The sequence below is a fragment of the Oncorhynchus mykiss genome, chromosome 24, assembly GCF_013265735.2.
Source record: "Oncorhynchus mykiss isolate Arlee chromosome 24, USDA_OmykA_1.1, whole genome shotgun sequence".
In the NCBI taxonomy this organism is placed as follows: Eukaryota; Metazoa; Chordata; class Actinopteri; order Salmoniformes; family Salmonidae; genus Oncorhynchus; species Oncorhynchus mykiss.
Genome location: NC_048588.1, coordinates 2745308 through 2772891, shown reverse-complemented (window position 1 = coordinate 2772891; position 27584 = coordinate 2745308). Strand labels below are relative to the sequence as shown.

General features: G+C 43.6%; 1 protein-coding gene across 1 annotated transcript in view; it reads right to left on the bottom strand.

Moving 5' to 3' along the window:
• Positions 1-26741, bottom strand: part of LOC110503554 (protein jagged-1b) — a 51967-nt gene extending 25226 nt beyond the window's left edge. Inside the window, exons 1-2 of the mRNA XM_036961810.1 lie at positions 25913-26741; positions 20013-20345 (exon numbers count right to left, since the gene is read on the bottom strand). Coding sequence (XP_036817705.1) covers positions 20013-20345; positions 25913-26062 — 483 coding nt within the window. The 5' untranslated portion in view covers positions 26063-26741. The remainder of the gene's footprint in view (positions 1-20012; positions 20346-25912) is intronic.
• Between the last annotated feature and the right edge of the window lie 843 nt (positions 26742-27584).

Sequence of the window (27584 nt, the reverse complement as noted above, 5' to 3'; positions counted from 1 at the left end):
TCCCCCTCCAGTCACTCCCCACCTCTCTCTCAGACATGGGCAGGGAAGGATATCCCGGCTGAGCCAGGCTGTACAAACACAGCTCTACGACAGGAAGGACTCCCAGCCCCGAGAGAGGAATTTCCCTTACACACACGCGCGCGCACACACACACACACACACACACACACACACACACACACACACACACACACACACCAAAAGTGCACATGAGAAATATGACAGTCAAAACTATCGACTATAACAGTATTTTTTTTCTCTCTCTCTCTCTCTCTCTCTCTCTCTCTCTCTCGCTCTCTCTCTCTCTCTCTCTCTCTACCTCTCTCTACCTCTCCACCTCCATCACCGCATTTTCTACATTCTACATGAGCAGCACACGAATCATTCTGCTACCAGGCCCATTACCATGAAAACCTCTCTCTCATACAGATGGCACCACTCTCCTGAAGTATCAATAGCCCAACTGTAATTATAGACACACATACACACACACACACACACACACACACGTCCCCTCAGTAACAGTGTTGTCATGACAGCGGTGCTTGAAGCTGGATACCACCACACCAGCAACACCCAAATGGAATCACAGCAACAGTGGGTCCATCCCAAATGGCACGCTATTCCTTATATAGTGCACTATACCCTATGGGCCCTGGTCAAAAGTAGTGCACTACGTATGGAAAATAGGGTGCCATTTGAGACACAGCCAGTTTTACCTTTCCAAGACAGACCGACCCGCTAGTGTGAATTTACAACAGGTACATGAATAGAAGGGGTTATGTTAAATAGTAGTAAGAATATGGATTTGCCAATGAGGCGAAATCTGTCGTTCTGCCCCTGAACAAGGCAGATACAGTGCCTTGCGAAAGTATTCGGCCCCCTTGAACTTTGCGACCTTTTGCCATATTTCAGGCTTCAAACATAAAGATATAAAACTGTATTTTTTTGTGAAGAATCAACAACAAGTGGGACACAATCATGAAGTGGAACGACATTTATTGGATATTTCAAACTTTTTTAACAAATCAAAAACTGAAAAATTGGGCGTGCAAAATTATTCAGCCCCCTTAAGTTAATACTTTGTAGCGCCACCTTTTACTGCGATTACAGCTGTAAGTCGCTTGGGGTATGTCTCTATCAGTTTTGCACATCGAGAGACTGACATTTTTTCCCATTCCTCCTTGCAAAACAGCTCGAGCTCAGTGAGGTTGGATGGAGAGCATTTGTGAACAGCAGTTTTCAGTTCTTTCCACAGATTCTCGATTGGATTCAGGTCTGGACTTTGACTTGGCCATTCTAACACCTGGATATGTTTATTTTTTAACCATTCCATTGTAGATTTTGCTTTATGTTTTGGATCATTGTCTTGTTGGAAGACAAATCTCTGTCGCAGTCTCAGGTCTTTTGCAGACTCCATCAGGTTTTCTTCCAGAATGGTCCTGTATTTGGCTCCATCCATCTTCCCATCAATTTTAACCATCTTCCCTGTCCCTGCTGAAGAAAAGCAGGCCCAAACCATGATGCTGCCACCACCATGTTTGACAGTGGGGATGGTGTGTTCAGCTGTGTTGCTTTTACGCCAAACATAACGTTTTGCATTGTTGCCAAAAAGTTCAATTTTGGTTTCATCTGACCAGAGCACCTTCTTCCACATGTTTGGTGTGTCTCCCAGGTGGCTTGTGGCAAACGTTAAACAACACTTTTTATGGATATCTTTAAGAAATGGCTTTCTTCTTGCCACTCTTCCATAAAGGCCAGATTTGTGCAATATACGACTGATTGTTGTCCTATGGACAGAGTATCCCACCTCAGCTGTAGATCTCTGCAGTTCATCCAGAGTGATCATGGGCCTCTTGGCTGCATCTCTGATCAGTCTTCTCCTTGTATGAGCTGAAAGTTTAGAGGGACAGCCAGGTCTTGGTAGATTTGCAGTGGTCTGATACTCCTTCCATTTCAATATTATCGCTTGCACAGTGCTCCTTGGGATGTTTAAAGCTTGGGAAATCTTTTGTATCCAAATCAGGCTTTAAACTTCTTCACAACAGTATCTCGGACCTGCCTGGTGTGTTCCTTGTTCTTCATGATGCTCTCTGCGCTTTTAACGGACCTCTGAGACTATCACAGTGCAGGTGCATTTATACGGAGACTTGATTACACACAGGTGGATTGTATTTATCATCATTAGTCATTTAGGTCAACATTGGATCATTCAGAGATCCTCACTGAACTTCTGGACAGAGTTTGCTGCACTGAAAGTAAAGGGGCTGAATAATTTTGCACGCCCAATTTTTCAGTTTTTGATTTGTTAAAAAAGTTTGAAATATCCAATAAATGTCGTTCCACGTCATGATTGTGTCCCACTTGTTGTTGATTCTTCACAAAAAAATACAGTTTTATATCTTTATGTTTGAAGCCTGAAATATGGCAAAAGGTCGCAAAGTTCAAGGGGGCCAAATACTTTCGCAAGGCACTGTAACCCACTGTTCCCAGGCCGTAATTGAAAATAAGAATTTGTTCTGAACTGACTTGCCTAGTTAAATAAAGGTTAAAATGAGAGTACATCCTGGTGAATTGATTTTGGCACAGCTTTGATAGGCATTTATAATTCTGGAATACTGGCTGCTTTCTAAATAACTTAGAGCATAGAATTAGAATGACTTCTAATCTGACTATTTCTAAAAGAGAGAGAACCAACACTGAATGTACAAAACATTAAGAACACCTGCTCTTTCCATGACATAGACTGACCAGGTGAACCCAGGTGAAAGCTATGATCCCTTATTGATGTCACCTCAAATCAGTGCATATGAAGGGGAGGGGACCGGTTCAAAAATGATTTTTAAGCCTCGAGACAATTGAGACACGGATAAATGTATGTTCTAATCATATATATGTTTCACCTTTATTTAACCAGGTAGGCCAGTAGAGAACAAGTTCTCATTTACAACTAGAGGAAGAGGGCTCAGGGAAGAACCATATTAAATGCTATCAACATCATAATACTTGATCAAGCCTTACAATAACAGAGGGAAAACAAATCTATGCAGTGTGTGTGGAAATGGACATCCCTCTCCCTCTATTACAAGTTCATCTATTGCTCTCGTACTCTACATGTTCCCTCTCCCTCTTTCTCTTCCCTTCCTCATTACGTACTGTGACACGCAACTCTTCAGGGAAGTTAGGAACTGATATACACAGGCAGTTAGGAAAGCAAAGGCCAGCTTTTTCAAACAGAAAGTTGCATCCTGTAGCACAAACTCAAAAAAGTTCTGAGACACTGTGAAGTCCATGGAGAATAAGAACATCTCCTCCCAGCTGCCCACTGCACTGAGGCTAGGAAACAATGTTGCCACCGATAAATCCATTATGATTGAGAATTTCAATAAGCATTTTTCTACGGCTGGCCATGCTTTCCATCTGGCCACCCCTACCCCGGTCAACAGCCCTGCACCCTCCACAGCAACTCACCCAAGCCTCCCCCATTTCTCCTTCATCCAAATCCAGATAGCTGATGTTCTGAAAGAGCTGCAAAATCTGGACCCCTACAAATCAGCTGGGCTAGACAATCTGGACCCTCTCTTTCTAAAATTATCTGCCAAAATTGTTGCAACACCTATTACTAGCCTGTTCAACCTCTCGTATCGTCTGAGATTCCCAAAGATTGGAAAGCTGCCGTGGTCATCCCCCGATTCAAAGGGGGAGACACTCTAGACCCAAACTGCTACAGACCTATATCTATCCTACCCTGCGTTTCTAAGGTCTTCGATAGCCAAGTTAACAAACAGATTACCGACCATTTCGAATCCCACCGTACCTTCTCCCGCTATGCAATCTGGTTTCAGAGCTGGTCATGGGTGCACCTCAGCCACGCTCAAGGTCCTAAACGACATCATAACCACCATCGATAAGAGACATTACTGTGCAGCCGTATTCATCGACCTGGCCAAGGCTTTCGACTCTGTCAATCACCACATCCTCATCGGCAGACTTAAAAGCCTTGGTTTCCCAATGACTGCCTCGCCTGGTTCACCAACTACTTCTCTGATAGAGTTTAGTGTGTCAAATCGGAGGGCCTGTTGTCTGGACCTCTGGCAGTCTCTATGAGGGTGCCACAGGGTTCAATTCTCGGGCTGACTCTCTTCTCTGTATACATCAATGATGTCGCTCTTGCTGCTGGTGATTCTCTGATCCACCTCTACACAGACGACACCATTCTGTATACTTCTGGCCCTTCTTTGGACACTGTGTTAACTAACCTCCAGACGAGTTTCAATGCCATACAACTCTACTTCCGTGGCCTCCAACTGCTCATAAATGCAAGTAAAACGAAAAGCATACTTTTCAACCGTTCACTGCCCGCACCTTCCAGCCCATCCAGCATCACTACTCTGGACGGTTCTGACTTAGAATATGTGGACAACTACAAATAAACTATGAGTTTACAGCCAACTGGTTAGACTGTAAACTCTCCTTCCAGACTCACATTAAGCATCTCCAATCCAAAATTAAATCTAGAATTGGCTTCCTATTTTGCAACAAAGCATCCTTCACTCATTCTGCCAAACATACCCTCGTAAAACTGACCATCCTACCGATCCTCGACTTCGGCAATGTCATTTACAAAATAGCCTCCAACACTCTACTCAACAAATTGGATGCAATCTATCACAGTGCCATCCATTTTTTCACCAAAGCGCCATATACTACCCACCACTGCAACCTGTACGCTCTCGTTGGCTGGCCCTCGCTTCATACTCGTCGCCAAAACCACTGGCTCCAGGTCATCTACAAGTCTTTGCTAGGTAAAGCCCCGCCTTATCTCAGCTTACTGGTCAACATAGTAGCTCTTACCCGTAGCAAGTGCTCCAGCAGGTATATTTCACTGGTCACCACCAAATCACCGCAAATTCTTCCTTTGGCCGCCTTTCCTTCCAGTTTTCTGCTGCCTTGACTGAAACGAACTGCAAAAATCACTGAAGCCTTGAAGCCTCATATCTCCCTCACAAACTTTAAGCACCAGCTGCCAGAGCAGCTCACAGATCACTGCACCTGTACATTGCCCATCTGTAAATAGCCCATCCAACTACCTCATCCCCATACTGTATTTATTGATTTATTTATCTTGCCCCTTTGCACCCCAGTATCTTTACTTGCACATTCATCTTCTGCACATCTATCACTCCAGTGTTTAATTGCTATATTGTAATTACTTCGCCACAATGGCCTATTTATTGCAAACCTCCCTTATCTTACCTCATTTGCACACACTGTATATAGATTTTTTTTCGACTGTATTATTGATTGTATGTTTGTTTATTCCATGTGTAGCTCTGGGTTGTTGTATGTGTCTAAATGCTTTGCTTTATCTTGGCCAGGTCTCAGTTTTCAAAGAGAACTTGTTCTCAACTAGCCTAACTGGTTAAATAAAGGTGAAATAAAAATGGCTTCTCTCGCACTACCTCTTTCTTTACACATTGTTATCTGTCTCTCAAACAGAGGATGGATGGAATTGGAGGAGACATACAGGGAGAAAAATACAAAGAGAGCAGCAATGCATATACACTGCGTTTCAAAGGTTTGGGGTCACTTAGAAATGTCCTTGTTTTCCATGACAACATACATGAAATGAGTTGCAAAATGAATAGGAAATATAGTCAAGATGTTGACAGGGTTATAAACAATGATTTTTAATTGAAATAATAATTGTGTCCTTCAAACTTTGCTTTCGTCAAAGAATCCTCCATTTTCAGCAATTACAGCCTTGCAGACCTTTGGCATTCTAGTCTGAAGAGATTTCACCCCAGGCTTCCTGAAGAACCTCCCACAAGTTGGATTGGCTTGATGGGCTCTTCTTACGTACCATACGGTCAAGCTGCTCCCATAATGGCTCAAAAGGGTTGAGATCGGGTGACTGTGCTGGTCACTCCATTATAGACAGAATACCAGCTGACTGCTTCTTCCCTAAATAGTTCTTGCATAGATTGGAGCTGTGCTTTGGGTCATTGTCCTGTTGTAGGAGGAAATTGGCTCCAATTAAGCGCCGTCCACAGGGTATGGCTTGGAGTTGCAAAATGGATTGATAGCCTTCCTTCTTTAAGATCCCTGTAACCCTGTACAAATCTCCTACTTTACCACCACCAAAGCACCCCAGACCATCACATTGCCTCCACCATGCTTGACAGAGGGCGTCAAGCACTCCTCCAGCATCTTTTCATTTTTTTCTGCATCTCACAAATGTTGTTCTTTGTGATCCGAACACCTCAAACTGAGATTAATCTGTCCATAACACTTTTTTCCAATCTTCCTCTGTCCAGTGTCTGTGTTCCTTTGCCCATCTTAATATTTTATTTTTATTGGCCAGTCTGAGATATGGCTTTTCCTTTGTAACTCAGCCTAGAAGGCTAGCATCCGGGGGTTGCCTCTCCGCTGTTGACGTTGAGAATGGTGTTTTGCAGGTACTATTTCATGAAGCTGCCAGTTGAGGACTTGTGAGGCGTTTGTTTCTCAAACTAGACACTCTAATGTACTTATCCTCAGTTGTGCACCCGGGCCTCCCACTCCTCTTTCTATTCCGGTTAGAGCCAGTTTGCATCGTTCTGTGAAGGGAGTAGTACACAGCATTGTACGAGATCTTCAGTTTCTTGGCAATTTCTCGTATGGAATAGCCGTCATTTCTCAGAACAAGAATAGACTGACGAGTTTCAGAATAAAGCTCTTTGTTTCTGGCCATTTTGAGCGTGTAATCAAACCCACAAATGCTGATGCTCCAGGTACTCAACAAGTTTAAAGAAGGCCAGTTGTATTGCTTCTTTAATGAGCACAACAGTTTTCAGCTGTGCTAACATAATTGCAAAAGGGGTTTCTAATGAGCAATTAGCCTTTTAAATTATAAACATGGATTAGCTAATACAATGTGCCATTGGAACACAGGAGTGATGGTTGATGATAATGGGCCTCTGTACGCCTATGTAGATATTCCATTAAAAAATTCCATTAAAAAATCTGCCGTTTCCAGCTACAATAGTCAAGTACAACATTAACAATGTCTACACTGTATTTCTGATCAAATTGATGTTATTTTAAACTCTCTGCAAGTAAGGCTAGTTTCCTGAATTTCCTCCAGTCTGACGTGCCCAAAGTAAACTGCCTGTTACTCAGGCCCAGAAACTAGGATATGCATATGAAAACACTCTGAAGTTTCTATAACTGTTAAAATAATGTCTGTGAGTATAACATAACTGATATAGCAGGTGAAAACCAGAGGAAAATTGATCCGTAAATAATTTTTGGCTTCCAGTAGATGTCAACAGTCTTTATACAAGGTTTTAGGTTTAAGTATTTGTAGTCGTTCCAAGTTGAGTGCCAGGGCAAAAGTAATGGGTGCGCTCTTCGTTCTTTTCCTTTGCTATTGAACATAGTAATCTCTGTCTGAAATATTAGCGTTTATTTAGATATTAGACAACCTGAGGATTAATAAAAAACATTGTTTGACTCGTTTGGATGAACTTTGCTGGTAACTTTTTGGAATCCTTTGTATGCAAGTTGAAGGACTGGATTATTGAATTCAATGGCGCCAACTACACAGCGTTTTTGGGATATAAAGATGGACTGTATCGAACAAAACAACCATTCATTGTGTAGCTGGGACCCTTGGGATTGCAAACAGAGGAAGATCTTAAAAAGTAAGAGATTTATTTTATCGCTATTTGTTATTTCGTGACGCCTGTGCTGGTTTGGAAAATATGCTAATGTGAGGTGATGTCCTCAGACAATCGAATGCTATGGTTTTGCCGTAAAGCCTTTTTGAAATCTGACAACGCAGTTTGATTACCAAGAGTCTAAGCTAAAGAATCATGTATGACACTTGTATTTTCATGAATGTTTAATATTACGATTTTGTATTTGAATATGGGGCACTCCGATTTCACCGGATGTTGTCGAATTTATCCCGCTTGCGATGGTGTACACAGTTGAAGTCAGAAGTTTACATACACTTAGGTTGGAGTCATAAAAACTCATTTTTCAACGACTCCACAAATTTCTTGTTAACAAACTATACTTTCGGCAAGTCGGTTAGGACATAAACTTTGTGCATGACACAAGTAATTCTTCCAACAATTGTTTACAGACAAATTATTTCACTTATAATTCACTGTATCACAATTCCACTGGGTCAGAAGTTTACATACACTAAGTTGACTGTGGCCTTTAAACAGCTTGGAAGATTCCAGAAGATGATGTCATGGCTTTAGAAGCTTCTGATAGGCTAATTGACATCATTTGAGTCATTTGGAGGTGTACCTGTGGTTGTATTTCAAGGCCTAACTTCAAACTCAGTGCCCCTTTCCTTGACATCATTGGAAAATCTAAAGAAATCAGGGGGGATCATCGTGACCCTGTCCATATAATTACGCCTCTGTTCCTTTATGCTTTCCATCTTTTTGTTTTTCTTTCATTCAGGACATGATTAGTATCAGACTCTTCACCTCCTCCCATTCCACCCCTCCTCCTCTCTCTCTGTCTTTGAGTAACATTCTTAGCAGGTTAATTGGCTTGACAAAGGTATGTGATTCCAGGCTACTTCAAACGCTCTGAAACAACAGAACCCTTGCGGCATGGCATGTTCCCTCCCTGACTCCCCCTCATCTCCCCCATCGTGTCCCCCTCGCCTCACCGGCCCACAGCGAGACGCCCCCTCTGGCTTCCGCAGGAAATTACCTTGTCTGGTCACTTGGCTGCTAAAAATCCACACTTGTGTGTTTAGTGTGCGGCACGGCGAGTGAGAAAGTAGGTATGGGGATGGGTGTATGGGTGTATGGGTGTATGTGTGTGTGTGTGTGTGTGTGTGTGTGTGTGTGTGTGTGTGTGTGTGTGTGTGTGGTCACTGGATGGCCTCTCAAAAGTTCTCCAGTTTCTACTTTCCCAGTAAACCGGATTCAAGGTTGTGGAGCGAAAAAATCTGTCCATCCCAAAAATATAGACAACTACCCTCAAGTACACACCCCACCCACTCTCTTTTCCCAGAGATGAGATGTCAGGTTAGTGAGTCAATCACCCACAGACCGACAGCAGAACAGAATGAGAGCAGTGTTTGTGTGTTAATCATGAGTAGCACGTGTGAAATGCTTGATAGTGTATGTGATGTAAACAGAGAGGTCTACTTTCTTGGGGACCTGAATATTGACTGGTTTTCATCAAGCTGTACACTGAAGAGGAAGCTTCTTACAGTAACCAGCGCCTGTAATCTAGTTTAGGTTATTAATCAACCTACCATAGTGTTAACAAACACGACAGGAACAAGATCATCCACATGTATTAATCACATTTTTACTAATGCTGTAGAACTTTGTTCGAAAGCTATATCCGTACCCATTGGATGCAGTGATCACAATATAGTTGATGATAAATATGCGCCTGTAAAGAAACTGACTGTTAGAACTGTTAAGGCTCCATGGATTGAAGAGGAATTTTAAAAACTGTATGGTTGAAAGAGATGGGGCAAAAGGAGTGGCTAATAAGTCTGGCTGCACATCTGACTGGCTTACGTACTGCAAATTGAGAAATTATGAGACTAAACTCAACAAAAAAAAGAAGAAACGTTATGAAGCCAAGATCAATGATATAAAGAATGATGATTTTTTTTTTAATGTACTTTAAATTAAACTAGGGACAGAAAGACAAATTAAACTCCATCTACCATCAAATCAGATGGCTTATTCATTATTTTAAAGATTATTTCATTGACAAAGTGGGCAAATCTAGGCAGAAATTGCCCATGACAAACAGTGAGCAATTATATTAATGTATAAAAAAACTAATAATGATAGAAAAGCATGGCAAGTTTGAATTTTGTAAAGTTAGTGTGGGAGAGGTGTAAAAATTATTGTTACCGATCAATAATGACAAACCTCCTGGCATTGACAACTTAGATGGAAAGCTACTGAGGATGATTGCTGACTCTATAGCCACTCCTATCTGTCATATTTTGTATCTGAGCCTAGAGCAAAGTCTTTGTCCTCAGGCCTGGAGGGAAGGCAAAGTAATTCCGCTACCCAAGAGTGGTAAAGCGGCCTTTACTGGTTCTAACAGCTGACCTATCAGCTTGCTGCCAGCTCTTAGAAAACTGTTGGGATAAATTGTGTTTGACCAAATACAATGCTATTTCTCTGTAAACAAATGAACAACAGACTTTCAGCATGCTTATAGAGAAGGGCACTCAACATGTACTGCACTGACACAAATGACTGATGATTGGTTAAGAGAAATTGATAATAAGAAGATTGCGGGAGCTGTACTGTTAGATCTCAGTGCAGCATTTGATATTATTGACCATAACCTGCTGTTAAAAAGCGTAAGTGCTATGGCTTTTCAACCTCTGCCATATTGTGGATTCAGAGCTATCTATCTAATAGAACTCAAAGGGGTTTATTTAATGGAAGCGTCACTAATGTCAAACATGTAAAGTGTGGTGTACCGCAGGGCAGCTCTCTAGGCCCTCTACTCTTTTCTATTTTTACCAATGACCTGCCACTGGCATTGAACAAAGCATGTGTGTCCATGTATGCTGATGATTCAACCATATACACAACAGCAACCACAGCTAATGAAGTCACTGAAACCCTTAACAAAGAGTTGCAGTCTGTTTTGGATTGGGTGGCCAGTAATAAACTGGTCCTGAACATCTCTAAAACTAAGAGCATTGTATTTGGTACAAATCATTCCTTAAGTGCTAGACCTCAGCTGAATATGGTAATGAATGGTGAGGCTGTTGAACAAGTTGAGGAGGCTAAATTACTTGGCGTTACCTTAGATTGTAAACTGTCATGGTCAAAACATATAGATTCAATGGTTGCAAAGATGGGGAGAGGTCCAGCCGCAATAAAGAGATGCTCTGCTTTTTTGACACCACACTCCAAAAAGCAAGTTCTGAAAGCTCTAGTTTTGTCTAATCTTGATTATTGTCCAGTCGTGTGTCCAGTGCTGCAAGGAAAGACCTAGTTAAGCTTTTTGGGATAGGGGGCAGCATTTTCACTTTTGGATGAATAGTGTGCCCAGAGTGAACTGCCTCCTACTCTGTCCCTGATGCCAATATATGCATATTATTAGTAGTATTGGATAGAAGACACTCTGAAGTTTCTAAAACTGTTTGAATGATGTCTGTGAGTATAACAGAACTCATATGGCATTCGAAAACCTGAGAGAAATCCAACCAGGAAGTGGGACATCTGAGGTTTGCAGTTTTTCAAAGCTTTGCCTACCGAGTACACATTGAGATATGGATGAGGTTGCACTTACTAGGGCTTCCATTAGATGTCAACTGTCTTTTGAAAGTTGAATGAGGATTCTACTATAAAGCAGGGGCTCATGATACCTGTTTGAGTCAGTGGTCTGGCAGAGAGCCTCGGTCTCATGACGCGCGCTCCCGACAGAGTTACCTTGCGTTCCAGTGCTTTTTCTGAAGACAGGAATTCTCCGGTTGGAACATTATAGATGTTTATGTTAAAAACATCCTAACGATTGATTCCATACATCGTTTGACATGTTTCTAAAGGACTGTAAACGGAACTTTTCGAGTTTTTGTCTGGATAAAATGCTCGCGCCTCATGAAGATGGATTACTGGGCTGAATATGTTAACAACAAGTGGCTATTTGGACATAAATTGTGGATCTTTATGGAACAAATCAGTCATTTATTCATTTAACTGGGATTCCTGGGAGTGCCTTCTGATGAAGATCATCAAAGGTAAGTGAATATTTATGGTGTTGTTTCTAACTTTGTTGATTCCAAAATGGCGGCTATTCCTCTGGCTGTTTTGGGTTATGAGCGCCGTTCTCAGATTATGCTTTTTCCATAAAGTTTTTTTTAAATCTGACACAGCGGTTGCATTAAGGAGAAGTCTATCTTTAATTCTGTGAATAACAACAGTATCTTTTATCAATGTTTATTATGAGTATTTCTGCTAAAATCACCGGATGTTTTGGAATCAAAACATTACTGCACATAAGGCGCCAATGTAAACTGAGATTGTTGGATATAAATATGCACATTATCAAACAAAACATACATGTATTGTGTAACATCATGTCCTATGAATGTCATCTGATGAAGATCATCAAAGGTTAGTGATTCATTTTATCTATATTTCAGCTTTTTGTGACTCCTATCTTTGTCTGGAAAAATGGCTGAGTGTTTTTGTGACCTGGCTCTGACCTAACATAATCGTTTGTTGTGCTTTAGCTGTAAAGCATTTTTGAAATCGAACACGATGGGTAGATTAACAAGATGTTTATCTTTCATTTGCTGTATTGGACTTGTTAATGTGTGAACGTTACATATTTCGAAAAAATATTTTTGAATTTCTCGTACTGCCTTTTTAGCGGCATGTTGTCGAGGGCTAGAAAGGTTAAAGTGCAGCTGGCCCAGAACAGAGCGGCACATTTTGCTCTTCATTGTAATCATAGGGCTAATATTAATTATACGCACGCCAGTCTCTCTTGGCTAAGAGGAGAGGAGAGACTGACTGCATCACTTCTTATTTTGATAAGAAAATCCCAAATTCTTTGCATAGTCAACTTACACACAGCTCTGACACAAACACTTATCCTACCAGACATACCATCTTTTCGTCTTTTCATAGTCCCCAAATCCAGAACAAATTCAAGAAAACATACAATATTATATAGAGCCCTTATTGCATGGAACTTCCTTCAAAATCATATCGCTCAAATAAACAGCAAACCTGGTTTCAAAAAACAGATAAAGCCTCCCGGCACAACGCCTCTACCCTATTTGACCTAGATAGGTTTGTTGTATGCCATTGATATGTAGGCTACGTGCGCCTTTTTAAAAAGGTATATAGTTCTATCCTTGAGCTGTTCTTGTCTAATGATGTTCTGTATTATGTCATTCTGTATTACGTGTCATGTTTTGTGTGGACCCCAGGAAGAGTAGCTGCTGCTTTTTGTAACAGCTAATGGGGATCCCAATAAAATACCAAATACCAAAGTTAGAGACTGTGGCTTCCAAGGCGCCATAGAGAGATTAAAAAGAAGGATAGGACTTGGAAGATGACATATAAAGGACAGGGAACTGCACTTGGGACCCAGGGGTTTATCCAATTCACTACGTTGCATTCACTGTGTCCCTGAACAGGGATGCCCCCAGGGAAACCGTTAATAGTATGACCATTGTTCCCTGCTACATCTAATTCCCACCGCAAAAGAAGCTACAGTGAGCTCCAAAAGTATTGGGAAAGGGAATTTTGTTTTGCTGTTATGGTTCTGTACTCCAGCACTTTGGATTTTGGATTTTAAATGATACAATAGATTTGAGGTTAAGTTAAAGTGCAGATTGCCAGTTTTAATATGAAGATATTTTCATCCATTTTGGGTGAACTTACAACACTTTTTTTTACATAGTCCCCCTATTTTAGGGGACCAAAAGTAATGGGACAAATTCCCTTATATGTGCATTAAAGTAGTCAAATGTTTCGTATTTGGTCCCATATTCCTAGCACGCAATGATTACAGTTTTTGACTACCAAATTGTTGGATGCATTTGCTGTTAGTTTTGGTTGTGTTTTAGATCATTTTGTGCCCAATAGAAATGAATAGTAAATAATGTATTGTGTCCTTTTGGAGTCCCTTTGTTTGTAAATAAGAATAGAATATGTTTCTAAACACTTCTTGTGGATGCTACCACGATTACGGATAGTCATGAATGAATCGTGATTAATGATGAGTGAGAATGTAACAGAAACACAAATGTCATACCCCCCCAAAAAATGCTAACCTCCCCTGTTGTTGCAATTGTGAGATGTTAGTATGTCTCGTGGGTACGACATTTGTGCGTCTGTAACTCTCACACTCATCAGTACTCACGATTCATTCAGGACTATCGTAGTTGTTGTATCACTTCAAATTCATATGCTGGAGTACAGAGCCAAAACAACAAAACATTTGTCACTGTGCCATTACTTTTGGAGCTCACTGTATGTGGTTTAACATCAACAGAGGGACAGAAATGAGAGCAAGAGCAGTAACAAGCAAAGGAATGGGTTTCCATGGGGATAAAGAACAGAGAGAGAGAGAGAGAGAGGGAGAAAGAGAGAGAGAGAGAGAGACAGAGAGAGAGTAGGAGAGAGAGAGAAAGAGAGAGAGAGAGAGAGAGAGGGAGAGGGAGAGGGAAAGGGAGAGGGAGAGAGAGAGAGACAGAGAGAGAGTAGGAGAGAGAGAGAGTAGGAGAGATAGGGAGAGAGACAGAGAGAGTAGGAGAGAGAGAGAGAGAGAGGGAGAAAGAGAGAGAGAGAGAGAGAGACAGAGAGAGAGTAGGAGAGAGAGAGAAAGAGAGAGAGAGAGAGAGAGGGAGAGGGAGAGGGAAAGGGAGAGGGAGAGAGAGAGAGACAGAGAGAGAGTAGGAGAGAGAGAGAGAGAGAGAGAGAGAGAGAGGGGGAGAGGGAGAGGGAAAGGGAGAGGGAGAGAAGGAGAAAGTGTGTGGGAGTGTTGACAGATGAGTGACTTCGGAGGGGGGGGACACAGGGGATGGAGGATAGAGTAGTAAAGGTAGAGAAACAGAAAAATGGGGGGGTGTTAGAGGGTGCTGGGTGAGGAGTCAATACACTTCTGTAATTACACCTGCTCAACTACTTACAAAGCTGTGTGCCCACGCACTTCTTCAAACACATCATACTCAGATGAACGCACGCACACGGACACACACGTTCCCTCCAGGATCTCCAAGGTGATCTGCTTCCCTCCCCCTCCTAAATCTGCTTCCCCCTCCTGATATAGAAACTCCCATTTCAATCCAATTTGCACACAAATGAAATCATTAAAAGGCTGCCTCCCTAGAGAGTCCTCCAGGTTATTAACTTATCTCTAAAAAACACAAGGCTCAATCCCTGACGGAATCCACTTTCTTTGTGTGTCATGATACACTGTGCGAGCATGGGGTGCTAATTGACAGCATGCATGCCAGTCAATTTGTGCCTGCGCTCCTGTGCGGTGTGGCTACAGAAGCATATACAGTAGGGGAGTATGAGAGGGCGAGAGAGGATTGTGTGTGTGTGTGTGTGTGTGTGTGTGTGTGTGTGTGTGTGTGTGTGTGTGTGTGTGTGTGTGTGTGTGTGTGTGTGTGTGTGTGTGTGTGTGTGTGTGTGTGTGTGTGCGTGCGTGCGTGCGTGTGTGTGTCCAATGTCGGCCCCACAGGTGAGCGTGTATGGGAGAGTCAGTGGCGGACAAAGGAGAGGAAAGCACAAAGGAGGAGTAGAGAAAGCGAGTGAACGAGAGGGAGCAACCCAAATGAAAGAACGCTCCAAGTGAGCTCTCTGTCCTCCTCTCTCCTCTCATAACCCCTTGGTGACTGGGCCAGCCTGACTACCCACACAACGCCAATGCACAGGTAAACCCGCGGTGTGTGTGTGTGTGTGTGTGTGTGTGTGTGTGTGTGTGTGTGTGTGTGTGTGTGTGTGCGTCTGAGCGTATTAGAACCAACCTAGAACACAGTAGAGTACTGGCTGAATGACATGTGCGTAATTCCTCTACTTTGAGTGTTTGACAGCAGGGCCATTTTTTGTTTGATATATTTAGAAGTTTTAACCACTAACTCTCACGAACCCTTAGTTAACAAATAGTAGTCCTTCCTCAACAGTTCTGTGGATATATGCCTCTTTTGTCCGTTCTAGCGTGGCCATCTATTGACAACCCTGAGAACTCTAGTTTGGGAACTATGAGACATATTTCAACTATGACCTTTGACTGCTGAAAGGTTCCTGGTACTACAGCCCTCACAAGACTGGCCCATATTCACGAGGTTAGTCGTGTAAACAGTATGTGTGGCACGGAAGGTCTTTCACTCTACAACCTGAACATACAACACAACACTGTACAAGCATGTCTTTTTAAGTAAACTTTATGAACAAATAAGGCAAGTAGTGGGAGCGAATGAAGAAAGAAAAGAAAGAAAGAGAGTGAAAAAAAATGGTATTATTACAGATGATATGGTTACCGAAACACACACACCACACACACATACACGCACGCACTCTGAACGCGAGTCCCGACAGCTGAGAGCTCTCTCCCTCTGGCAGTGAACCTGACCTGGAATCAGATTTAGGGGCTTTAACACTTGAGGTCAGGATTATGAATGATTGACCTAAGATTGACCTAAAGATGAAGAGATGGGGACCACAGCCCGTTCCGTTCTTTTTAATGCCGTTTGTTTAGTGCCTATCACAAAGTCATTTGTCACAGGACTCTTAACAAAAGACTAAGCCCAAGCCCTTCCTCTAAAGCCAGCCCAAGGCAACAACAGCACGATGGGAGACGTTGTTGGGAGTAGACAGCAAAGCAGGCCACTTAAACAGTTCAGTGTACATCATACTGTAACATTGATGTCAACGGGAGCCAGAAAGTTCAAGTCAGGCAGAGCAGATCTAGAGATATGATTCTTAACTGACTTGCCTAGTTAAATAAAGGTTTAAATACAAATAAAAAATAAATTTGAGAGGAACAAGACTTTAGAGAGATTATAATGCACCTTTGTCTGAGAGCTGCCCGGCAACTCCTTCTGGTGCACCGCCTATTCACTCCATCCATTCATTCAGAAACAGTGTAAGTTTCCTCTGCCACATAGACAACGACAAAAAGACAAACCCCACAGACCCCCCCCACCAATCAGATATGAGGTTGGAAACAACAGCAGAAACCGTGCGACTTGAGAGAGATGACCTCACGGTTCTAAAATGCTTTGATATTTTATATCTGAACGGAAACGCCTTGGCTAAAACGTCCCAGACCGGGCCGCTAGCTGTCCCTGGACTTGGGAGTCAAACTGCAGCCAAATACTTCAGTCCATATGATTAGACAGTGAGGGGCTGGGAGACACATGTGCGCACACACACACACACACACACACACACACACACACACACACACACACACACACACACACTTCTCTGAATAGATGAGTGGAGAGAAAGAGCAAGGGCAGGAGATAAAGAGAGCTCACCTTTCCTCATAATGACTGTGCTCACCTGTTCATCCCCCTCACCTGGGGCAGAGGGATCAGAATACTGCCTGAGCACCCCCCCCCCCCCCCCTCCCCCTGTCTCCCCCCCACGGCCTCTCCCCTACCTCCCAGAGATGGCCAAGTCTTTCGGAGCATGCAGTTGCATGGTTTGCTAACTATCTGTCTGATAGTGCACTCAATTTGATGGGCTTATGTCTGTTAAATTGTTTGTCTTTAATGGTGTGCCCCAAAACTCTGTACTTGGTCCTCTCTTATTCACTATCTATATAAATTATTTAGACAAAAATGTCCAAAATGCACAACTTCATTTTTATGCTGATGATACTGTTATTTACTGTTGTGCCTCGTCTCTTACAAAAGCTTTCCAGAACATGCAAACTGCTTTTTATACTGTTCAACATACCTTGTGTCAATTGAAGCTTATCCTCAATACTGAGGAAACTAAACGAATGGTGTTTTCTAATGCAAGAAATAGACCTCTGAACTTTTCACCTATTACTACCTGTCAGGGCAAGGAGATTGAGGTTGTGACCTCATATAAATATCTTGGAATTTTAATTGATGACGGCCTCTCTTTTAAATTGCATATTCAACAACTTACAAAAAAATTGAAGCTGAAATTGGGATTTTATTTTTAGGAATAAGGCCTGTTTTTCTTTTGAAGTCAGAAGGAGGCTAGTATCAGCTACATTTATGCCTTTACTAGACTATGGGAATATGGTATATATGAATGCTTCCGCTCAGTGTTTGAGATCGATTGACACTCTTTACCATGGCACTTTGAGATTTATTTTAAACTGCAAAACCCTTACGCACCACTGCACTTTGTATACCAGGGTTGGCTGGCCTTCTCTAGTCACTCGTAGGCTCAGTCACTGGTATACTTTTATTTACAAAGCCATTTTGGGTTTACTACCTTTTTATTTGTGCATTTTTATGTGGTGGGTACTCTCTTCGTTCGCTGGACTTTATCCTGCTAACTGTTCCAAATGTCCAAACTGAATTTGGTAAAAGGGCTTTTATGTACTCTGCGCCATCATCTTGGAACGCCTTACAAAATACTTTTAAACTGGAAGAACTTGTCCCGATTGAAATCACCGATGAAGGTTTTTGAGGCTGATTCCCTGACCTGTCAATGTTTTTAATTGACTGTTTTATACTCTTGTGAATTCAATGGTTTTTACTAGATTGCTTGTAGTTTTTCATGTTGTCTGTCTGTAATTTTTTGTAATGACTTGGTGCTGCCTATCTTGGCCAGGGCGCTCTTGAATAAGAGATTTTAATCTCAATGAGCCCTTCCTGGTTAAATAAAGGTTAAATAAAAAATAAAGCCATCCCCATAGAGATGCTGGCCTGCCTCGGAGTGTGTGCCCCCCCCCCCCCCTTCCCCTGCAGCCCAGCCCGCCCCACGGCCAGGTCCTGAAACTGATCCAGACAAGACTTTCTGCTGGAGAATTTTCTCACACTCATACCTGCCACTCACACGCCTCCCCAACATGGAGGAAAGTCACTGACACGGACCGTGTATGAAGACACACTTCCACAGGCGAATGGACTGATACGATTAACGTGAGGCGGATAAACGCGGAGGCGCTGCGTGCGTGCGCGCATGTGTTCCAGATTCCTGAAGCCAGGACACACAGACCTGTGCGCTCCAACACCAGACCAGCTGGTGAGCATGACCAGCCTTATTCCCGGTCCGCCTCTAAATCTCCACCAGGGCTTTGCACAATATTAAAAACATTATTACTAGGCAATATGAATATAATTACAACCATACCGTCAGCTCTCGTTCCCCATTACTATAATACTTTCATTATGAATAACCATTCAACCTCACGGAGGAGGTCAGAAACGAAGCATTCCAGACCTTAATCAAATATAGACCGCTCGCATTGAGACAGCAAACGTTGAAATAAACAAGCGCTCCCATCTCAGGAAGGAAGACAATGTGGATCAGTCGTCCTGCGTGTGCCAAGTCATCTAAAAGGGATACTCGCTGTGGCTCTGGCCCTGAAACGACTCGGGCAAACAGACATTAATTATAGTAAAAAAAACAAACAGGGAACTACTTCTAATGGGCGTGGATGAAGGGATGGAAGGACGGAATGAAAGGATGGAAATGGGGTCGGGGGGGGGGGGGGGGGACTGCTCGTTGAGGACTTTAGTGCTTTCTACCACCAGCTAAAAGCTTTCACCCCCCTCCAGATGTCTTTCCAGTCCCTTTCCAAACCTCTCCCCTCTCACCCCCCTAGCGAACATCTCAGGGCTTAGTAACAGTCAAATAGAACAACATATTTGTGAGCAGCAGCAATACACAAACCTATGTGAGCCAGAACCAACAGACTTGGACAGTCTTTGGTCAGGGGGCTTTTCTATCCCCCCTCAAGCCCTCCACTCAACCTCAAGGCTTCAAAATTACTCTTTAATTGTATTTGTTGTTTCTATTTTCCCCTCTTCCTGTATTGTTTGGGTCCTCCTTATGGGGGACGGAAGACGAGAAAGATAGAATTGGATTATCGATGGGTCTAATGTGCGATTAATAGGCCTGCTCTTTAATGAATACACGAGTCGTAGCCCCCACCCTGGACTCCGTATCTGATACAGACACAGGCAAGTCAATACACGAAGTCAGACAGAGAAGAGTGATATCAGGGACTTTAACGGAGAAAAAAAAAACGCAACAGGGAAGAGTTTAGGAGGAGAGAGAGAAAGGGATGGATAAAGAGAGACAGAGGGAGAATGAGGGAGAGAGAGAGAGAGAGAGGAGGGAGAAAGAGCATCATCTCAGCATCGCACCCAGTGCCCGTGTTTAGACGAGCAGAAAACTGCCACTAGCTTGTGCAAATAGGAGCAAAGCCTCTTGACTGAATGCTAAGAGCTAGTGTCAACACTGTCACAGGTCTCTGTGAGTGTTGACCTACTTGAACCGCAACACATTACCATGGTAACCACATTGTAGCTCCACTTCTATACTCACCGGCCAGGCGTATTTGAAGGGAATGACAATGTGTCCTGTAGTGACATCCCCTCCTCCTTCCCCTCCTCCGTCGTGACCTCGATGACGGAGGGACTGGGTGTTGCCCCCCAGGACGGTGGTGCTGCCCGCCCCGAAGGTGCAGGCTCCGGTGGGGACGACGCGGGCCTGGTACTCCTTGAGGCAAGCCTTGAAGAAGGTGTCACACTGGTCCCTGAGAGAGCAGCGCTGCCCCTCGGTGGCCTGGAGGTCACAGCACTCTCCACTCTGCAGCACACCTTGGGGGTTCTGGAAGTGACGGATCTGCAGCTCAAACATCCCCACTGCACACACAGCCTGGAGAGAGAGGAAGACAGGAGAGTTAGGATGAGGTATAACTCACACACACACACACACAGCCTGGAGCGAGAGGGAGACAGGAGAGTTAGGATGAGGTATAACTCACACACACACACACACACACAGCCTGGAGAGAGAGGGAGACAGGAGAGTTAGGATGAGGTATAACTCACACACACACACAGCCTGGAGAGAGGGAGACAGGAGAGTTAGGATGAGGTATAACTCTCACACACACACACAGAATCATATACACCACCCAAAGAGAGGGTGAATCTACGGAAACAAAAACAACTGGTTTGTTGAAAAAACGTTAAAGAATGTGATGAATACACCTGATCAATGGGTGGAGTATCGCATTTCATCCCAGTGCTCTCCAGCAATGGGATTCTATGGATAGCATTTTCTCTCTCTCTCTCTCTCTCTCTCTCTCTCTCTCTCTCTCTCTCTCTCTCTCTACTGTCATCCTTTTCTAAGTGGTATAAAAAGATAGGGTGATTGAGAAAGGAAAAACAACATTGATTCATACACCCCATCAATCAAATCCCTTCATCCCAATGGAGAGACACGCCCCCACTCCAGCAATCCCTCTCTCTCTCCGTATCTGTCCATTTATCTCCCTCTATCTGTCTCCATCTTTCCCTCCTAGCTTATTTACCCTCCTCCCTCCCTCGCTCTCTTTATCTTCCTCTTTCACCTCTCCCCTCCCCTGTGTCATGCCCTTCCTACACCTCTCCATCTAGCGCGTTCCTTTCTTTCTTCTCCTGTATCAGTACCCCTCCCTTCTTTTCTCTCCCTCTCTCCCCAGTGGGACTCAGACACTGGGAACCTGGCCACGGTTTCTCGGTCCTTCTCCTCCACTTCCTCCTCTATCTGGGAACAGGCTGCAACTCTTGCCCTCGCTCTTTCTCTCTGCACCAGCTCTTCTCCTCTGCCATTCTTCTTTTCATCTCTCTTTCTCCCTCTTTCTCCCTCTCTCTGTCTCTCTCGTTCTCGGTCTCTCCCTCTCCCTTTTCACAGAGCCTACAAAGCATATTCTTCTCAGCTGGGGGCAGAAGGGGACAGACAAGCTGGTAGAGCTAACAAGCCCCCCAGAGGGACAGGTGTGTGTTTGTGTATGTTTGTGTGTTGTATGGCAAGGAAATAATGGTTAGGATTTCCAACCACTATTAAGGCACAAACCACACACACACACGTCACATACACACACGTCACACACACACACACCATGAAATTATGCAATAACGAATAACGGTGTAATAGTCTTGACAAAAGCCAGATAGAAGAATAGCTGGTAAGTCAGCCCAATGTGCTGTTGTATTCTGTCCCTCACCTGCCCCTGTCCCTGGGCTAGGGGGCTAAACTATCCTACATCAAACAGTCTGTGGAGATACAGGCCCACTCATCACTCTGCATCCTCCTTTCTTCCTCTCTTCCCCCCCCCCCCCCCCCCCCTTCTCAGCCATTCCGGGCATACCTGGGTTTCAGCGCTCCATCTGACCGCTCCAAGTGCTCAGCCTCGAGCATCACCATGGAGAGCTATGGTAATTAAGTCCCCAATGAACCCCAAAACAGGGTGAGACCAGGACCACAACCTGACCCTGGATGAACCCAGTTGGATTGTACACTTACTAACGCTATTGTTAAAACCTCTTAGATGTAATGGCAAAATGTAGATTTTCGCCGAAATAGACATACCCAAAAGTAACTGCTATTCATGTGCAATTACATGATTCTGACATGCCAAAACGTATTTTAAAGAAGACATCTGGGAGACGAGGAAATGATCAGAAGATAGGAGTTACATAGTTCAGAATACACAAGATCAAGCACACACAAAATAACCGTTTTTTTTCCCTTCTAATTTTAAAGTCATCTTTCATTGACAAGCTGTAAGTGAATTATTGATTCCCAGAGCTGGAAACACATCAGACGGCTTTCCACAACATGTGAGCAATATCAGAGAAAAAAAATGGGATTGATCGACCTAACAACTAGAAATGGACAGATGTTTTAGTAAGTGATGTCAGGTGTGGACACGGGGCGTTTCCAAGTGTCCCTAAACCTCTCCAAAGTGGCATATGTCTGTAAATGAGATCATTCCAGTGCTATCACATATTTGCAATCCCTAAATGCTATTTGTTCAGTATAAAAACACAATTTCCATATCAATTACCATATCAACCTCACTCAAACATTGTGGTGTTATGAGGTATCCAGGGGACATTCAAGTGTCCTTTCAACCTCTCCAAAGTCTCCAAATGTGGTAATTACACTGTTTTTGCACGCACTGGATATGCCTGAAAAGGTATTGTTCACTATAAAATAAAATAAACTACATTTCTACAACACCAACCTCTCTCAAACATTGTGGGGGTGTCGGTGGACATACAGGGGATATCCAAATGTTTTCATCATATTTTTCATGCGCAAAGATATAGTCACTCGGTCGATATTCGATATTCGTTGCCATTAAGTCATACATCATCAGATAACATTGGAAATAGGCTAGATTTGTTCCTACCAACCCAAGGATTGTCATACCGCCTTTGTCGCTATAGCTCAAGCACAGACCAAAAGGAAGCTTACCGTGTAAAATGATGGCTGTTTGGTGAAAAAAGTACTCTCGGGGCTGGTGATCAAAAACGGTAGGTCACAGGAAGGCAAATAAGACAACCTCATGATCTGTGGAGTCCCGGCTTTCGGTGTGAATCAACGTATTAGGTCTTTATTTTGTTTGTGCTTCACAAAGCTAACCCGAATGTAGGTAACAGCCATCTTGAAATTAGGTCTTTGGCTCGGCCTGCCCTTATGCATTTGTATGCCCATATATGGTAGTAAGTCACACCAAAGATTTTAAGGCACAGATCAATAGCCAATATATCAATATCAATATATTCAGCTTTCCGCAGATACCCTGCTTTTGCAGATAGGGGCTACCGTTCTCATACCAGACTGAATTTAATTTTTAAAAATCAAATAGGGGGTTTAAGAGGTTAACACTTAACTTTTAACACTGTTAAATATGGCACTATCTTGATTGTTCTGTAATAACAGAGTAATATCAGGACAACATTATACACTGTATCAAACAACATTAATATATCATCCTGAATGCTCTTATCTGCATTGCACTGAATTTGACACATCCCCAGACCTCTACTGTTACATGTTATAGTATCTTCAATGCTGAAATGGATGCAGTATATCAACTCTCCTGTGCTGATCCTACATTATAAATGTCCCACAGCACAGTAGAAAGGTCTGCATCGTACTGCAGTAGGGGAAGGGATGTTATATTAGTGAAGAGCTTCAGAGCTGGGTGCAGAGATCCATGTGGATCATTCACATGCCCCAGTGCTACACGGCTGTGGCCGCTGGCCCAACACACACACCCCAGTCCATGAGTCCACACACACACGCGCGCGCACACACACACACACACACGCGCACGCACACACACACACACACATGGGCTTCTCATTTCACATAAATGCACACACACACATACACACACACACACACAGAACGTTCTAATCTTGCCCCTGCACTGAGGGTTGTGTCACTCCACCAGTTGGGGGCCCTTTTAGGCCGACAACCATAGCCTGGGGGTGGGTCTGGGAGGGGAAGAGTAGAGAACACATTCAGCCAGCGCTCTACCTCCAGGCTTTCCCTCTTGGTCTGTGTGAACTTGAACTTGAATGTGACAGGCCTATGTCCAATTTGACTGAATGTGAATTGGTTTTCTATGTGGTCATAGTGGTTTGAGTGTTGTGTTTTTGAATCAAAGTCATTATTACATAGTTATTACAACTATAAGGTAGCTTATAAGGTAGTTCCTCGGCATACACATCAGTGACAAACTCAAATGGTTCACCCATTCAGGAGGCTGAAGAAATTTGGCTTGGCACCTAAAACCCTTACAAACTTTTACAGATGCACAATTGAGAGCATCCTGTTAGGCGGTATCACCAGCTGGTACGGCAACTGCACCTCCCGCAACCACAGGGCTCTCCAGCGGGTGGTGTAGTCTGCCCAACGCATCACCGGGGGCAAACTACCTATCCTCCAGGACATCTTCAGCACCCGATGTCACAGGAAGGCCAAAAAGATCATCAAGGACAACAACCATTCGAGCCACTGCATGCACTCCGCTATCATCCAGAAGGCGAGGTCAATACAGGTGCATCAAAGCTGTGACCGAGAGACAGAAAAACAGCTTCTATCTCAAGGCCATCAGACTGTTAAATAGCCGTCACTAGCACATTACAGGCTGATGCCTATATACATAGACTTGAAATCACTGGCTACTTTAATAAATGAAACCCTAATCACTTGAATAATGTTTACATATTTTTGCATTACTCATCTCATATGTATATACTGTATTCTATTCTACTGTATCTTAGCCTATGCCGCTCTGACATTGCTTGTCCATATATTTATGTATTCTTAATTCCACTTTTACTTAGATGTGTGTGTATTGTGTGTATTGTTGTGAAGTTGTTAGATGTGACTTTTTAGATATGACTGCACTGTTGGAGCTAGAAACACAAGCATTTCGCTACACCCGCAATCACATCTGCTAAACACGTGTATGTGGAGGCGAAAGAAATGCACACCTGTTTAGGCGAGGTGCTGGCTGGCGACGTAGAACACTTGAGAAATGAAAGGAGAGCCGCACACTCGAGGAAGCTCAGATGCAATCATTTAATAAGACGCTGGTAAGACCTGACAAGACAAGACGAACGGGTCAACACGTTTACGTGACCAATAAAATTTGATTTGATTTTGATTTATACTATGCTGGACTATTCCTGGTCGTCTGCAGAGCTTTTACATACTGTAGAGAGAGAGGATGGACTACATTTGTGTGAAGAAAGGAAGGGAGGCACTGACTGTCAGACACGTGAATAAACACACACACACACATTACAAGTACACCTACGCAACACACACACACACAGACTGACCAACAATTCCCGTGAATCCCCTTTCATCGTGTGATCGTGTTCATAATGTTCACAAGGTTGACTTGTGCGTGTACTGTAGTAGTAAACACATAGAAGACAGCCATACTCCATCCACAGACACCATAACGTTTAGCTTGTTTGTTTCCCATAAAGGATGTATTTTTACACCATTAGAGCCCACAGGAGACTGTGTTCAGAACATTTCCCTCTGCAGGTTTAAACAATGCACCTCGTGGATGGGTCTTCTAGCATTCTTCAACAGGAAAACAAATCAATTGCAGTGTAATAGTCTTAGAATGCCAATAGCAAACATTGGTGTAATGAAAGGTCATGCTTGGTGAAGGTTTGATCATGTAGCCTATAGAAGAAAGGACACGCCCATGGAGCAACAAGTGGATGACCAGACAATTAAGACGCACAACAACAGGTGGGCACCGCGCTATTAGAAGCAACGGTAGACATATTGACCAGAGAAACAGGGAAGTAGAATGTGGGCAAAATGATTGACTATGTGGGAAGAAAACACCGACTGTAAAAGTCAGGGCAGGTTTAAACAACGGCCAAAAATAGCGCTTAATCGGTGCGGCTTACCTGCGGCTGCAGAGCGAGGGCGATGAGAAAAATCACGGTCCACTGCTGTCTCCAGCGCCGATCTCTCCTCATCTCCGTCCTGGCGCAGCTCCTCGCACCTCCGCTGCAGCAATCAACCGGATTTCGTCCGTGCGCACTTTCTCTCTCCATCTCAACGTCACAGGATCGAGGACAAACAACGAGGCAGTATCCCCTCTTCTCTATAATATCCCTTTCTCGGCTATCTTTAAGCGCCAGTTCATCGTTTCGTACTAGGCTTGAGAGAAAGCATTATTGCCTAACTTGTATTGTTCCCCTTGTGGAGTTCCTCCTGCCTGCCCGCCCCGCCTCGACCCCTCTCCCCGGCTTCTCCCTCTTGGTGCGGTGTCCAGGGTGGGTCTCTCCTCGGAAGAAAAAAACACTCTCACTCCACCAGGTCGATCTTCCCTCCACCTGCCGTTAAGAGGCTTTGAATGTCAGACCTGCTGGCTCCCTGACTTTAGCTCTCATCCCAATTACACTCTTCCTATGCGCAACGCACTCGCCCTTAAAACTAAACCCATACGCATACACCCTTTCCTTCTTTGCGCCACGGACTCAAATTGATACCCAAATGAAATAGGATCTCCCTCTCTTCCAGTCCAGACTCTACTCTCTCTTGTTTATCCACTGCATGCTGCGTCCCTCACTCTCTCCTTAGGCTTTCCAACCCGGTGTGGTTACTTCGCTCAGGGCTACGGATCCGAATCACCCAGGTCCCGGGCAAGGCTCTGTGCGTATCGGCTGTGGGGAAGAACTCGGCGAAAAAGGATGCCAGCCAGTGACGAGAGGCTGTGTGTGTGGGGGGCGAGGAGGGTGTGTCCTCAGGCAGGGGATATCCGTCTTCTCTTTTTATGTGCACGCGTTCTGTGCGCTTGCACCCCTAGACGGTTCCTATGGGTTCCCATCGTTGCTGGAATGCCTGTCCTCTCCTTTCTGTCTCTCACCATCTCACAGAGCCATTAAACAAAGGAGTAGGTAGGTATTGATTAAAATTATACTGTTTTAATTACCCTTGTAGAAAAGTGTAACTGCATGAGCAGGCTTTTGATAGCCTATAAAAAAATGGGCATATTGAACCTCTTTTCAAATCATTTCTCTCGCCTATTTGACCATGAAATTAGATATTGTGTAATTCAACTAGACTCTGTAATAGAATAATGGGCCTAACCCCCATTTCGGGCCTCGGTTAATCCGGTATAGATCAAAGCGCCGCTGTGCCAATTAAGTAGGCTATCGGCCACAGTCTGCACTGTCTGTAACTGGTCGGGAAAACTGAAATAGTTTCTATGGGACTACCTCAGCGCAATTAGGAGACCACTTACTATGGTAGTGGAGAATGTATTTACTAACAGAATCCAATCAGGCCTGTGTGCAAAACAAATCGGAGAGAGAAGAAAATACACTAAACTTTGAGAGTGGCCAAACGGGTGGCTGAGCAAAGTATGTGGTGTTTATGCTGTGCTATTCTTACATAGCCGGACCGCAGCTGACGATTGGACGTTTAAAATCGTTTGATTATGCGTGTACACGAAAGGACATGACATAATTTCTTCCAGCTCTAGCCGTCTCGTGTCTGTGTGTGTCACTGCGTATGCGCATTTACAATTAAACCTGCCTGGACGACTACACAGATTCCACCGGTTCATTTAAC